We start from the raw sequence: 15,536 nt of genomic DNA on the forward strand, positions 1-15,536 counted from the left end.
CCGAGCCCCCATATAGCCACATAGAAATTATTTTTGCAGAGGAGTAGACGAATCACCACCACCAGAGTCAGGAGGAGCGCCACCAGGGCCGGGAAGAGAGGCATCCACAGGAGATGAAGAGGAAGTCGGAGGAACAACAGAAGAGCTTGGAGCGTCTTTAGAACGAGGAGGGGACTCCATAATCCTCTGCCCCCGAGTCTTCAATTCTGACTCGGAAACAATTACGGGGGCAGGAGGATCTACAATAGCACCATCAATGACGACTTTGTCCGGATCTAAAGGAGAAAGGTCCAGTTCAGGGGCAATGACTCTGACCTGCTCCTTGAAAATCCTCCAAGCCTCCTCGGCACCATCAGCAATAGAGTCCTCCAACTCGGCATACGCATTTCGAGAGTTTAGCAAATCCTTCCTCACAGACACAAGATCTTGAAATAAACTCTGATAACTCTCCTGTGCTGTTTTCTCAAACCCACCTCCATGTTGCATTGGGCTTGCAGCTTACTCTCCTTCTCCCGAAGGCTATCCCTCTCCGCCCTCAGCTTGGCAACCTCCTCCTTCAACTCCCTCTCATGCTCTTGATATGAAAGAAGCCTTCCCTCCAGCTCTTCAACCTTCGAGGTTAACCCCAAAGAGCTGAGAGAAGTCTTCTCAAAGATATCCAAGAGCTTGCCACAAACACCTGCCGCCCTAAAACTTTCCTCAGCCAGAGTGGTAAGGTGGTTCCGAACAGAGACATCATCCATACTTATATGAGGATAGATGTTCTTTCGGACGAATGCAAGAGCATCCGCCTTAACCCCACCATCAAAAGAAGAGCCAGACTCTAAAGTCTTGCGCTTCTTCTTCTCTGGCTCAGAAAGAAGTCGGGCGGAGGGGAGTGGCCGAGACAAAGTTGAAGAAGAAATCACAATGGGCTGAGTCCCCATAGTCTGAGGAGGAGGAGGAGGAGGAGGAGAGACGATCGCCCTGGTACCACCAGTCCTAGCCCGGGATCTTGCCTTAGCCTCCTGAACTCTTTGGTAAGATTCCTGAGCATTCTTCCTTGCCATATCTGCAAAAGAAACAATTAGCAAAAATTACAAGTCGGCAAACCTCAAGTCGGCAGATACAAGTCGAAAATAAGAAATGTATACACGTATATAAAAACTACCTAATTGCGATCGAACAAAAGTCGGCGATCCCTGGAGGAATTTCCTAGTATCCAAGTATGGGGCCCTCCCCCACACTTCTCGGAAAAACCCCACAATGGCCGCCTCCACCTCATCCAGGTCGTCCAGACCGTACTTCTCACAAGGGGAGGCCTCCAACCAATAGAGGGGAAAGCGAGGGGAAGAATTCTCATCCAAGAAAAAGGGGTGGTGACCCTCTACAGCTTGCACTTTGAAAAAATAATTTTTGAAGTCATGAAAGGATTCATCAAAAAGGGTGAAAATTCTCCGACCTTGTATGGCTCAGAAAGACACCCATTGCTGCTTGTTATTTAGCCCACTGAAGGGCTTAGTCATGTGGAAAAGATAAAAGAAAATCCTCAAAGAGGTCGGAAAGTCCAAAGCGTGACTTATAAATTGATAAATTTTCAAAAAACTCCAAGAGTTGGGGTGAAGTTGGGTAGGGGCAACACGACAGTGGCGCAGAACAGCCATTTCAAATTCAGAAAACGGAAGAAAAACACCCAAACGGGTAATCATGCTCTCATATATATAGAAAAAATGAGGGACCTCCTCGGAATCCCTCCCAAAACAAACCCGGTCTTCTGGACCCGGGACTACCAACTCGTACTTCGGCTCGTCCTCCTCAGAAGTACAAATTCTGTAGCGGGTATGAAGGTGGGTGATAAATTCAGTATCGACCAAGGGTTCCTCCCCTAGGACCGTGACATCAACCCACTGAGAAAAAACATCTATGGAGGCCATTTCTTTTTTCTTAAAAAGGTAACAAAATCCTACAAGGGAAAAAGAAAAGAAAAATAAAAAACACGGTCTCTAAAGGGAGGAGATACGGAACCAAAGTCTACAAACCAACCTATCTATCTACAAAATAAAGCATGCAAATAGAAAAGCATGTCACAGAAAGAGCTAACCTTTATCTGAAAATGAGGGTTGGAGGAGGAAAAAAAGCCTTCGAAAACACGAGAATGCAGCACGAACGAGTGAAAGGGAAAAATTTGAAAGATCGCAGAAACGAAACAATGAAAGAGAGGGAGAATATTTATAAGTACGTGGAGGGTACAATGGTAAAAACGGGGCAGTCATTAATGAGAATGCACCGTTACCAAGACCATCACTCCCTACGCACATCCCTAAACGGACACGACGCTTGATTAGACGTAACCGTCAGAACTAAAAGGCTACGAAAAATCACGTCAGTTTTGGACCATCACGTCGGTCCTCCTACAAGTCGGCTGCGACCCCGAGTAGAATACTCGAACCCAAATCTTGAAAGGAAAATTGGGCTCGAGTAGGGGCACTGTTCATACCCTGGCCCAATAACAAAGGCCCAGGATCAAGCAAAAGACCTAATCCCAAGAGTTGGGCCTCACCAGTACCAATCTCCATCCTACGAAGTCGGTACTCATCACGACCTGCTCTAAAGAAGTCGGGAACGAGATTAGCTGGAGGATAAAACACTCATTCAAATGAGTAACTGCCCCTAGAATCTCTCTAACCACTTCCACGAGCCATATCTTAACCTCCCTAAGATAATGGGACGATTAACACCCTAAAAATATGGCACTACTTCAACGGTGGTTATTGGTTCACCACTATAAATACACTGACACCCCTCAAGTATCTCTAAGTTCCAATACATTCTAAACCTGCTTAACCCCATGCTGACTTAGGCATCGGAGTGTCTTTGCAGGTACCACCCCCCATCTCTTGGAACACACAACTCGGAGGCGGCTCCCAGACGTAAACCAAGTCGGAGACCACACTCCTCCAGCGCTTGGGCCTCAAACAAGTCCAACCACCGTCCGATTCTAGGTAAGCCCCGGAACAAATATTATTACTTTTTATAAGTTAAAAACTAAAAAAAAAATAACTTTTAAAACTTTTCAAACGGATCGATAATATTAAAACTTTAGTATTTAAACGCAGATTTAAGGTTTAACAAAGTCATAATGATTTTAGTTAATGTTAAACTATTTCTTTCCTACTTTATAGAAAGTGCATAATTTATCTTTTTTATTTTAATTTTTATTGCATAGATTTTGTTGATAGACATTTTTGTTATATTAAATAAATTGATATTATTTATATTTTTTTGAATTATATCTATAAATTTAGAGCACATAGTTTATGACAGTTTTACGTTTTTTAAAATTTATATTTAGTTCGAAAACACTTGTGTTACGTTAAAGACATCAATATTAATTTGTTTTCTAAAAGTTGTATATTTATATAATCAAATAATTCATTATTTATCAAATAAAAAGAGTTTTATGATTAGCATCCCGTCTGCAAGAAATATGAATGGAAAATTCAAGAGGGACCACGTTGATGCATTTTTTGAAATCTGGAGGACGTAATTAGTGCAATTGGAAAGTTAGGGACTAAATCAGTGCATTTTGTGAATTTCAGGGATCAATTTGGAGTTTAACTTCATTTTTATCTTGTTTAAGCGCCAAAATAAAACAACATTGTTTAGTTCTCTATGTAGAGTGGCAAGTCAGAGAATATTCAACACTGCACTTGCTAATTCAGCGCTAGAAAACGTCCAGAGATCAATATGGTGCTCGAAGTTGATTGGATCTTAGAGACCAGTATAGTGAATTTTGGATTTAAGGGACTAAAATAGTGAACATTGTGTATCTCCAGAATCACTTTGGGAATTTGGTCCTCCCGATCATAATTGTAATAAAGATTTAGAGACAATAAAAAATCAGTTCAAATAACCCAATATTATTTTATTTAGTATTAATTTATTATGACATTTTTACACATATAAACGTTTTTGTAACCAAGTTTAACTAAGTTAGCACAAGCCCAACAACAAAAAAAACATTGATGTGTCACCGCTTTTCCGTCTTCATGCTTTTTTAGCATAGAAAATTTTGTTAGAGAGCACAGGAACTTATTGACATAGCACATAAATTTTTGCTGCGAATATATTTTGTTGGTTGGGTGAATCAATTGTGGTCTTTCAAAATTTTCTATGTTGTTCATCAAAAATTTTTGTGTTGTGAATTAAAATTTTTTGTGCTGTGCACCAAATTTTTCACACTATATGTATTTTGCAAGGTTCTAAAAACCGGTTTGAATTGGCTGGTCGAACCGGTCAAACTGTGAATCGGTAAGGATTTAGATTCGGTCAAAAGCTATAACCGCCATTTCTAAAAATTGTTATTAGACCGTCGAAACTGTCGAGAACCGTCCGGTCAAACCGAATTGAGACTCAACTAGTTTTCAGATTTTTTCATCAAACGGCGTCGTTTTGTTCACTAATAAAAAAAGAAAACAGTGAACCCTGAACCCTAATCCCCTTCCTTTCGTCAGTAGCATATTGCATAGTCGCCTCCAAGCTCCTTCCGCCAAAGAAATTAGGCAGAGCTATCGCTAAGACTGGAAGTGAGTCAAGCCAACTCATGAACTAGCTTGAACTAGACTCGTTAATAGCTCGATAAGCTAAATTCGTGAGCTAATGACCAAACTTGAACTCATAAAATAAATGAGTCGAATTTAAATTTGAATAAGCTCAACTCATTGCACCGTAGATTTGTATTATTTATAGTAAATCGATGTTTCTCCTCATTACTCGTTGTCAAGTTGCTTAGATCACGGAGATAGAACCTTAAGTTCTAATTTGTCTCTCCTCTTGAGAGTTCCATCCCTCCTGCTGAGAGAATCAGACGGTGATTTTCTTCGACCTTACTCGTATTTGATTCTTGATGTTTTCTGAAAAGTCTCCAAATTCAAACTTTGAAAATGGCCCAAATGAATAGTTTGTGGCCAACTATAGCGATTTATATAGCATCTTTCAAGTAATTCACTACAATCCGTCATAGTTTTCTTCATTTTTTTTCCATAAACCACAATTGATGCTTGTGGATTTTGGCCCTAGTTTTCTTCATGATCATGTAGCGGTTTTTGTCCTTAGTTTTTGTTCGTAAACCGCTATCTTTTGTAGCAATTTATTATTTGTTTCATTCTTCACATAAACCGTGATAGCCTATATTTATTTATGTGTATTTTCAAAAAATTCTACGCCTGGTAATGATTTATATAGAATAAAAATAAGACCCGAATATAACCACTCTTCGTTTATTGTATTTGAGTAATATTGATTTGTGTTTGATTTAACTGGATAAATTACTTTTTTTTATAGAATCAAACTAATTTTGTTAATTCATGTATAACTTTGTCAACATTTTAAATCAATATTTTTTTATTCCAAAATAAAAACAGCATAATTTCTTAATAGCCTGTAATGCACCAATGAAAAAGAGACGGATAAGAGCTTTCAAACAACCACTCCAACTTAAATGGGCACAAACTAATCCAGGCTCCTGATCCAACTCTAGCGTAAAGAATGACAAAAAAAAATTCAAACAAAAGATGAATTCTACTCTGACTACTGATAACACTTCCTAGAAAATATAACTAATATTAAAGTCATTTTTTATTTGATAATATTTTTAATTATATCATACATTTTATTTTTTCAAATAAAAAAATTGTTCATTCCTGGACCAACACAACATAAGTCAACCCACCTTGTATTTGATATACAACCTACAACACGGATCCTTAAAATCAGTATCCAACCCAACTTAGGGAGAAGTTAAATGTTCTCCCATTACTTTGCTAAATGTGAGGGTTAAGTAAAGTAATAACCACCAATAAACCTTAGCTCACATGGCATATCTCCCATTTCCATCTCTTGATAAGGACATTGAACAAATTACCTTTAAATTAGAAAACTTTTCCCAAGTGATATACGGCTGACTTAATTTTTTTTTTCCCTTCCTCTAATTTAAGCGGTGTGCCAAATATAGCCTGAGTGAAATATATTTACTAGACATATATGTCAAAATATGAATTTAATTTTAATACACTATCAGTGTAAAATCATTTTACACGCGCATCCAATCATATAAATGTCACATTAGCAAAATTAACTCTTACATTTACTACGTGAATGATAATGATTGTAATTGCATGACTATGTAAAACGTTTTACAATGTCCATACATGAAAATTAAACTCGTCAAAATATACACTACTATGATATTTAATTAACAATTTGAAAATGTATGAATATGAAATGGGGTCAAAAGAACCAGGTGGTAGTTACAGCTATCTTTGCATCTTCCCGGCAGAATGCAGATAAATCGCAACAGAGACAACACTGCAAACATAACAAGTTTAAGTTCAAGCGATGAGACGGAGAAAATGGTTACGCCCAACATCAAAAACAAAAAAGCAAAGCACAAAAAAATAAAAAGAGCTAATAAAATTTTGTGCATACTAAAGTTACATTAGGAGCCAAAGCCATTAAAGCACTTAAGATTTTAACAATTTAATTTCAACTGTTGATATGATGGGGAAAAAAATAAAAAACCTGGTGTGCTCACAAATCAAAGCATAACCACAACATGTTAGAAAAATTGAGGATATAGCAGCAACTTACGTTGTACCAAGGAAAAATGCAAGGGAGAGATGAAATCCGAAAAGGTAGACAGAAACCACTGCCGTAAGAAGCATTGCCACCGAAGTAGAGTACACCTATGCAAAAATTGGAAACTTAATCACACAATTGAACTCCACTTCATAGGCTACATCTATCATTTGGCAAATTGGCACTTGTAAAGGCATTATAATGTCCAAATAAATCAAACAAAACAACTGTAAGCCCCCATATAGATTATTACATGTGATATAAAACACACATCATGACCCAGCTCTAGACAATAGGTATAGAATTGGTTTTGTTTTGTCCAAAAGAATTTTAAATTATTGGTTTTTGGTCCATGCCGTTAATTTGTCACGATTAAAAGCTGACACGACAGGCTGAAACTTGATGTGGCATACCTCATCATGTATAGTTTATTATTAGACAAATTTGAACATTCAATACATAAGAAATCATGTAGTTCAGTTTTGGGTTGTAGTAGAAGTAGCAGTGTGGTTTGGGGTTTCAAGTAGAAAAAATATTAAGAACCAATTTTTTAATAGCCAATTTTAACCAATTGTTCCCTTTTCTTTTGAAACTAGTTTTCTCTCCCTCATCATCACCCCTCAGTCTCTACTCTCTGTCCTTGCCTCTTCTTCCTCTTCATCTTCATCTTCATCTTCCTATTCTTCTTTCACTTCCTCTCAACTCCCTCATGCCACCAACCCCATTCTTCATTCTCTGTCTCTGGAGAACAAAACTTTTTCTCTCTTCATTTTACAACTTGCTGCACATTGCATCCATGGATTTCACCACCGCCCTCCCCCTCTCTGCCCTGGCCTCATCATTAGCTTTAGCAAGATGCTCATTGACTTCGAACCTACCATCTCAATGCTGTCGGCGGTGCCCTTGCCAACATCTCCATGGCCGTCTCCTGCGGCAGGTCCGCTCTCGTCGACAATCTCTGCAAAGATGGCCAGATATGCTACATCATCGAGCTTGTTGAAGAGATCTAGAGTTGTCATTGTTGTGGCCGTCCAGATCTAAAGCTGTCATTGGCTTCCAAATCTTAAGTCGTTGCAGCCTCCTATCATTCTATTCGCTCTCATCATTGCCTCCACCTCTTTGATTCTGATTACTCTTGTCACCGCCATTGCCTCCACCTCTCCGACTTCTTGTTGCCGCTGTAACTACCTCCTCTCTCATTAGGTTATCCGTGTGTGCCAATTTGTTCTGCTTTGCCAATTAGTTTGTTATGTGGATTTGCAAGTGCAATAAAGTGCAAAATTGCTTCTTTATTTATTGTTTTGCTTCAATTTGTTGTTGTCATAGCTGTTATTTGAATTTGTATTTGTGGATGTTTCAAAATAGATAGCCCACTTTCGAATGTTCTTTTTTAATAGGTTTTTGGATGCTTTAGGTTTAGATTTTTTTTAATTTTAGATGTTTAACCCTAACATAAATATTTTTTTAAAACAAAAAAATTGGGTGTTTAACCTAATATAAATGAATCTGATGAATTTTTGCTTTTGGGGATCCAACATAGGTATTTCGCTTTCAAATGTTCTTTTTCAATAAGGTTTTAAATGTTTATTTGGATGATTTGGAGATTTTTTGATGCATTAGGTTTAGGGTTTTTAAATTTTAGATATTTAATAAATAATCCGACAAATTTTTAGTTTTGGGATGTTTCAATATAAGTATCTTTCGGATATTCTTTTTAGTAGGATTTTGGATCTCAATTAAAATATAGTTTGGATGTTCAATTACATGCAATTTTGGATGGTTGATTAAATGGAGTTTTGGATATTTGATTATATGGAATTTTGTGCTTTTAGTTTTGGATATTCCACTTTCAAATGTCACTTTAGTGAAATCTTATGTGTTCTTCTGACGTTAAGTCTTGAATGTTCATTTGAATGATTTGGATATTTTTGAATGTGTTAGGTTTGGAAGTTTAATTTTGAATGTTTAACCTAATTTTATTATTTTTATATTTTAAATTTTTTTAACTTTTGGTGAGTGACCGCCAGATATTTGGCCTCTGGCACCTGCCAAAGAGTAGCCACCGATGAAGGGTGAGGTACCGAGGTTGTGGTGCTAAGCTAATAATGATAAAGTGGTGTTGGAAGAAAAAAAAAAGAAGATAGACTAATATATGATAATAAAAGTTATATAATATTGCAGGATCCCTGGCATTCTCCTAAAAGTGATTCACAATTAAACTCATGGAACTGTTAAGTTCTACTATTGCTTCTAAATATTTAGTGGATAATATAATCATAGAATAAGAATACGCAGTCTTATACCATCATCGTACCTTCACAATATTGTCAGCATACTTCATCACCATCGATACAGCAATTCCACTGGATGCACAAACAATATAAATGTGACACTTACGCGCAATGAAAATTTAGGAAAACTGACAAATCTAGCCATGAAAGAACAAAGCTAAACCCGCAAAAGAAGATCTCCATGTGACAAAACTACCCAAATGTACCTAACCGTTAATTTCATTCAAGGGTAAGTTTTTCAACATTCTGAATTTTTAAGGTAAAAATGGTCATTAACTCGTCTTTTGTGGTTACAAGGCTAGCTTTGTTCATCCATGATAGATTTGTCATTTGTGAGTGTCTTGAACTTTCATAAGTAAAAATAGTAGTTTGCTCATTAAATAATGATAACTTTTGCTTCCATTTGCTTCACAAGACACACAGACGTGAAGAGACAAATTTAACATGAAAAGCAAAAAAATAGCCTAAAAAGGGGCAACAGTTGAAAATTGAAGAGACATATAATGGACATGACTCCAAATGACAAGATACATAACTGTCGGTGGTAATCCAGGTAAAACTCCCCGAGTTGAAGAAATTTTATAAGAGAACATCAATTAACAATTTTTACCTGAGTGCATGATTGAAAATCATGAGAACAGTAATGGGCGAATATCCATGGAGGAATCCCCTGAATATGGGAAATACACGCATTATTGATGAGCTCATTCTAAGCCTCATAGTACTACAATAACTCTCCTGTTATAATGCTTGATGACTTTATGATCACAATATATATTATGAGCATGTCTTGTCCCTTTTCATGAGAAAAGATTCTCCTCAACATGAATTCCTTAAAGAGAATCAATATGGTGAAAAAGTAGAAAAATCAACATAAACTACAAAACCAAAGTCTGAAAGAACAGTAAACGTACTTGTTCATCACAGCATCAAAATCTTGAACCAGTATTGCAATAGCATTGAAGCCCATGCCAAAGATATAAAGCCAGAAGTTCTGAACGTTTATGTTTCGTGAAGGGCGCTTCTTAATAATAGCCTGCCAATATTGTTAAATGTATCACAAAATGGGAAGTTATAGAGCTCAAAAAACTTATTCTCTGCCGACTGAATTTTGGATTGAATAATAAAATTTAGCTCATGCATTAATAATAAATTCAACATCAACAGCACTGTAATTTAGCTCATAATTAAAATTACCTCGGTATATACTCCTGCAAAACCACTCAAGAGTGCCATTACCTTTATGAAAAAAATAACTCATGATTATTATTCTAAGACATAAATGCATGCTTTACTATGTTTCTAACATTAGACCGTAACAACCAAAAATTTTGCTAGAGATTCATCCCTAGAAGAGTTCACAATTTTGGGTTGTTACAGAGGCCACTGCAAATGCTAATACTCACAATTGCCATCACCCAACCTTGAAAGGGAGTTTGAAGAACACGATCAGAACTGAAAATAAAAGGCAATCTTTCAGACAAATTTAAAAGATAATTATCAATTAATAATATGACTTCCACAATTTAAAATAACAAAAGAAACAGCATTCTAATGGCTAGAAGAGCTGTTCAATCCCTCCTCAGAAAAATTATGTTAAGAAATCGTCACTCCCCCCCCCCCCAAATAAAAAAAACCCCAACACAAAAAAATTCTTCTCATTTTGTACTCTCACTATGTTCCAACCATAAACACCGAAAGTATCAGATATGCACCAATGCCAAATATTCCTCGTTTTGCTGCTTCAAAGTCTCTGAAACTAATTGTCGGAAAGTAATCCAAAAAATATGGATAAAGCAATGCTATTCAAATTGCCAAAAAGACAATTTTAAAAGTAATCAAGCAACTTACACAATGGAAAATAAATCTAAAAAGGCTATTGCTCTCTTTTGTAGAGAGACACATTACACCTAGATCAATAGAATAGTCTTGTGAGGATTCCAGAGAATGTGCTGAGGAACCTGAGAATTTGGCAAAGAGTAGGTATACAAAACTGATAGGAACCAGGAAGAGTTGGAGCTCTTCTAATCTCTACAATTACCAAATGATTCCACACCTAACTCTATCTCTCATCCCTTTATTCTTCTCTCAATCTTAACCAACTTCCTCACTAGCACTTCAATCAGATACATTTGTTTGTTACATTACAGCTTGTAGATAGGGGGCCATTTTTACAGCAGTACCACAAGAACATTATAATATATTAGTATGAAAGTGATGGCCACATGTCAGACTTGGATTAGTCTTACTTTGAATTCAACTGCGCTGTAGTGCAACCAGCAGTCAGTAGAATAAAAGCAGCCCATTGAATCTCACTTAACCTGAAATGCAAATAAAAACACAACAATAGGCAGCCCCAGGGCAATACGATCAATAAAATTAAATATTATTTTACTAAGCCATTAGTATTAAGTAATAAACTAAACTTGTGGAAACAAAACACTGCCTCAATCCTTAACAAAAGATTATGATAATGAAATGAGAATTGACAACAATTTTTTTTATATTGAAAATAAAGAACAAAAGCTACCTCTTCTTGAGTATAATTCGGTAGAGAACACCTGTACTGATAATATTCAAGTTTTTTAATATCTGATAGCCAGGAGCATCTACATATGCAAAAATGTAATACTGCCATAAAATTGAAGAGTAAATACAATCAGATTTTGGTGGTATCTGTTGCAAAATCAAAGTTACATAATAATCAATTGCGACCATAACAAACATAGACATGCATCACCAACCTGAAGCAAATTTTTGACAAGGTAAAGTGCTGCTGGAATGGGATACACTATAACTTCATCTAATGTGGTGCTCAACCTAGATGCAAGAAACAATATACAACGACTTATTCAAATTCATTCTCCAACAACAGACAACATGAAAAATCTCTCATCAGAAAAGGAAACACATAGACATACAGAAGTCATAATGCTTAGATAAAAGGATGAAATCACCAACAGGACTTATCAAGTGAAACCACTGGCCTGCTGAAAACATTACTGCTCAGAATCTCCCCACTCCCCCTCCCCCTCCCCCCTCCCTTTCTTTTTCTTTTCTTTATTCTCTCTTTCTCCAAACATACCATGCAAAAGAGTTAATGTTTTGCTTTGTAATGGTAGAAACAGGCCAAGCCTATATTGAAGCTTATTAATCTAAGCCTGATATGTTCTTAAGCTTGGCCTGCCATTTAGAAAACATATTGACTAACAATAAAAAAGCATATTTATTATTTTTCTCTCAATTGAATCATTGGCATCCAAGTTCTACTACTAAGAATTAATCCTGCCCAAATTTACTTGAAGTCCCATTAAGGAGGGTAAAGGCTTCGTGGCGAGGATTTTTTTTTACTGCACAAAATGCAAGACTAAAGCTCAAATGGGCTAAATGTATGCATAATGCCTAAAATAGGCTAGATAAGTCTAACAAGCGTTTAGTAGATTAAATTACATTACATTTATATACATTTCTAAATCTAAACAAGCCCAGGACAGCCAGCAAGCCTACTCGCTTTCCGCAAACCTAGGCCTAGGTTGCTAAGATAAAAAGGCTTTTCAAAAAGCCTGAGCCTGCTTCTATATTTTAGCAAGCCACAGGCCCTTAATAGGTCGCCTGACCTGTTTCCATCCTTGAATATCGAAATGTAGTAAAGATTCGTCCTGAGGAATACAACCCAAAATCTCAGTATAATGCTTCAGCTTCCAAAGTAACATTATGAGTTCGTAGAAACATGTACTTTGGTTACCTTGTGCTTTTGTGCTTGCTTGTAAATGGCCAAAATGCAAGTTGTCACTCAAATTTTCAATGTAAGAAAAACCTTATTCCACCTCTTTAACTAGTTATCCAAACTTTTTCCCCTTTTCATCAACAGAATGTAAAACATAACCCAAAATCTTGCACTAAATTCACAATCAGATCAAAAAACTTAAGGGAAAAGGATTATGCTAACCGATTGTCCTCGGTGACACCTTCCTTTTTCCATATTCTTGCAAGGGCCACAAGGGATATAGCACATTTTAAAGTCTCCACCTATAACCAAAAGATTACCAATAAATTAGGAGCCATGTATTGGTCAAATGCCACAACTCGGGTTATCAAGCAGAAAGTGAATCAATGGAATGAGTGCATACTGCATAGAGATGAGATCTATACGCACCAGAAAGTTTGCGGTGGTTACACTATACTCGTACTTGCCAGCTCTCTTGGACCAAACGATTAGAATGGCTTGCGAACTAGTAAGAATAGTCAATGCAAGTGTAACAACTGACCTATATCAAGAGAAATGGGATGAGGATTAAGAAATCGAACAAGAACTGAACAGAAAGATAACGGAGAGTGGGAGCAGGAGTCAGACTTGAGTTTCCACTTTGCTTTCGCCCTGTGGCTATCGGTTTTGGTTTCTCCCACGGAGGCCAAACGGTTGTCTAGGACTGCAAAACAGTGAACAGGGGAAAAGAGGTTAACACTATTCCAATGGTGAAGTTGCAAACACAATACATCTAATTATCCAACCGATACAATATAAGACAGAAGAAGAGAAGATAGTTATGCACCTGCACCGGACAGCAAAACCGATTTTTCACGTAAACTCTCAACGTCCTGGATGCCGGTCTCCCTATCATCACCCTACAACACAAAGGTGCGTCAAAACTCAAATCAACTCTAGTTTATTATTGAGTGAATGGAAGAAATGTGATAGCAAATTTCTCAGCTACATATTAAAAGCACCTCATCCCTGATTTTCCTGTACTCCATTTTCGACTAAGAGTTGTGAATTAGAGAAGAGCGAATTCCAACTCTATATACTTATTGCAACCGCTACAGATCTCATCTTTATGCCTCAGTGACTCAGTCCCTCGGCGACTATCCCAGCTGCACAAGCACAACCAATCCGGGACTACAATAATCAATTAACTTCAAAAAATTAAAAAATTAAAAATACTTACCTGCACGGCTGGACCCTGGACCTGGAGGGATAGAGCGACGAGCGTCGAGCAGAGAAGAGGGAGACCTGGAGCGAGGAGCGACGAGGAGGCGACTTCAATGTTCAATCTTCGATGGACCGTGGACGTGCTTCTTGGCGGTGGTGAGTGGCGCACTGCTCTGGATGCGGTGGTGAGGTGAGTGCCGCGTGGTTGAAGCTGAACGGGGCAACGACGTGGCTGAAAGCCTGAAGCTGAAGCAGAGTAGGCGAGTAGCAGGGGATGGAGTCATGGTGCCATGGTGATGGTGATGGTGGTCTCTCAACTCAAAACCGTTTGGGAATGGGAAGGGAAAGTGGGAAACAGGGGAAGGGGATGGAGGCTAGGGTTACAGCGTTGAAACGCAGCAGCAGAGCAGCTTTTGTTTCTTTTTTTTTTTAAGAAACGACGTCCTTTTCCATCGCAGAAAAAAAACTTTCGAACCGGTCCGGGTTAAACGAAACCCGCCGGTTCACCGGTTCTGATCAAACCCAGCCGGTTCAACACGGGTCTTGCCGGTTCAACTTCTTGTTCGGTTCGATGTCTCACCCGGATGGTTATGGCATCGGCTTGCCGGTTTTCCGGTCCGACCGGCCAGGTCAGTCCGGTTCTGACACCATTGTTAAAAATAAATTAAATCACACATGTACACAAATACATTAGTGGCTTATTTTAGCAATTCAATTAGGTATCCTTTAAAAATGATACAATATTCAGCCTTTTATTACAATAATTTAAAAAAATTAAAACAAACACATTTAAAAACATATCTAAAAATTAAATTATTCAAAATTCAAAATTTTGATTTTAAAATATAAAATAAACCTTAAATCATCTATTTATTAACTAAATCCGTACAAAACACTCAAAGAAGCAGAGAAGTCATGGAAAATCCAGAGGCTCACTCAGAGGCGCACATCGAGAAGTCATCCTCCGCCGTCGTTCATTCGTGCCACCTTCCTCTTCCGCGCTCATCTTTGAGGCTGCCTTCCTCTTTCTCGGTGCTCATTCACAACGCCACATTCTCATTCGTTAACACTCATCTTCGTTGCTGCCTTCTTCCTCTTTCGTCTGCATCAACCTTGTCGAAAACTTACCTAAGATTTGATTGGGTCTGTGACACCATTACTTTTTTTATTACTTTGTATAAATTTTTTTGATTTTTCTGAAACAAAAAATCGAATAAAATGGCATGAAGAGATTTTCATATATATTGCAATGTTAAATTATTTTTGTATGTGCTATTTCTGTATTTTGAATGTGTTTTAAAAATATTTTTTGTATAACTTCATAATTTTAGATGTGTTATAATTATTTTTTTAATGTTTAAATTTAAATTTTATATTTATAATTTTGGATGTGTTTTAAAAATATTTTTTGTATAACTTAATAATTTTATATGTGTTATAATTGAAAAAAAAACTATAATTTAAAAAAGGTAGAATAGAAAAAAAAAAGAAAAAAAACTGTGTTACACAAAAAGGAAAAACGTAAAATAAAAAAATAATAACTAACTATAAAGTAGATAAAAAATTAAAAAAAAATTAATTTTTAAAATTTAAATTAATTTTAATTATAAATGTATATTTTAAAAATTAAGAATATATTTTAATTAAAAAATAATTAAATAATATTAAAGACGGTTGAATTTTGAATTTTGTTGTATAAG

General features: G+C 36.8%; 1 protein-coding gene across 3 annotated transcripts; it reads right to left on the reverse strand.

Annotated features, from left to right (window-relative positions):
• Positions 1 to 6,123: 6,123 nt before the first annotated feature.
• LOC112764388 (CMP-sialic acid transporter 4) lies at positions 6,124 to 14,292 on the reverse strand. 3 transcript variants are annotated; one of them, XM_025809945.3, is made up of 16 exons: positions 13,853 to 14,292; positions 13,635 to 13,778; positions 13,460 to 13,532; positions 13,261 to 13,336; positions 13,063 to 13,174; positions 12,856 to 12,935; positions 11,651 to 11,726; positions 11,437 to 11,537; positions 11,156 to 11,227; positions 10,313 to 10,361; positions 10,104 to 10,145; positions 9,821 to 9,942; positions 9,517 to 9,576; positions 8,930 to 8,978; positions 6,628 to 6,722; positions 6,124 to 6,345 (listed from the first exon to the last, which is right to left on the reverse strand). In XM_025809945.3, the coding sequence occupies exons 2-16, from the start codon at positions 13,659 to 13,661 to the stop codon at positions 6,294 to 6,296; spliced, it is 1,086 nt and encodes a 361-aa protein (XP_025665730.1). In that variant the 5' UTR covers positions 13,662 to 13,778; positions 13,853 to 14,292; the 3' UTR covers positions 6,124 to 6,293. The 3 variants fall into 3 exon arrangements, with proteins under 3 accessions (XP_025665730.1, XP_025665731.1, XP_029150301.1); XM_025809946.3 differs by having other exon boundaries at positions 13,918 to 14,257; XM_029294468.2 differs by having other exon boundaries at positions 13,635 to 14,267.
• Between the last annotated feature and the right edge of the window lie 1,244 nt (positions 14,293 to 15,536).

This window comes from Arachis hypogaea, chromosome 17 (genome assembly GCF_003086295.3).
Source record: "Arachis hypogaea cultivar Tifrunner chromosome 17, arahy.Tifrunner.gnm2.J5K5, whole genome shotgun sequence".
Classification (NCBI taxonomy): Eukaryota; Viridiplantae; Streptophyta; class Magnoliopsida; order Fabales; family Fabaceae; genus Arachis; species Arachis hypogaea.

What these genes read in the sequence shown, in the direction of transcription:
- LOC112764388 (XM_025809945.3), bottom strand. Translation starts at nt 13,661, where the DNA reads ATGGAGTACAGGAAAATCAGGGATGAG. An exon ending in ACAGGAAAATCAGGGATGAG is followed by an intron (nt 13,533 to 13,634) that starts GTGCTTTTAATA and finishes TTTGTGTTGTAG; the next exon opens with GGTGATGATAGGGAGACCGG. An exon ending in TTTGATGCTGTGATGAACAA is followed by an intron (nt 9,577 to 9,820) that starts GTACGTTTACTG and finishes TCCCATATTCAG; the next exon opens with GGGATTCCTCCATGGATATT.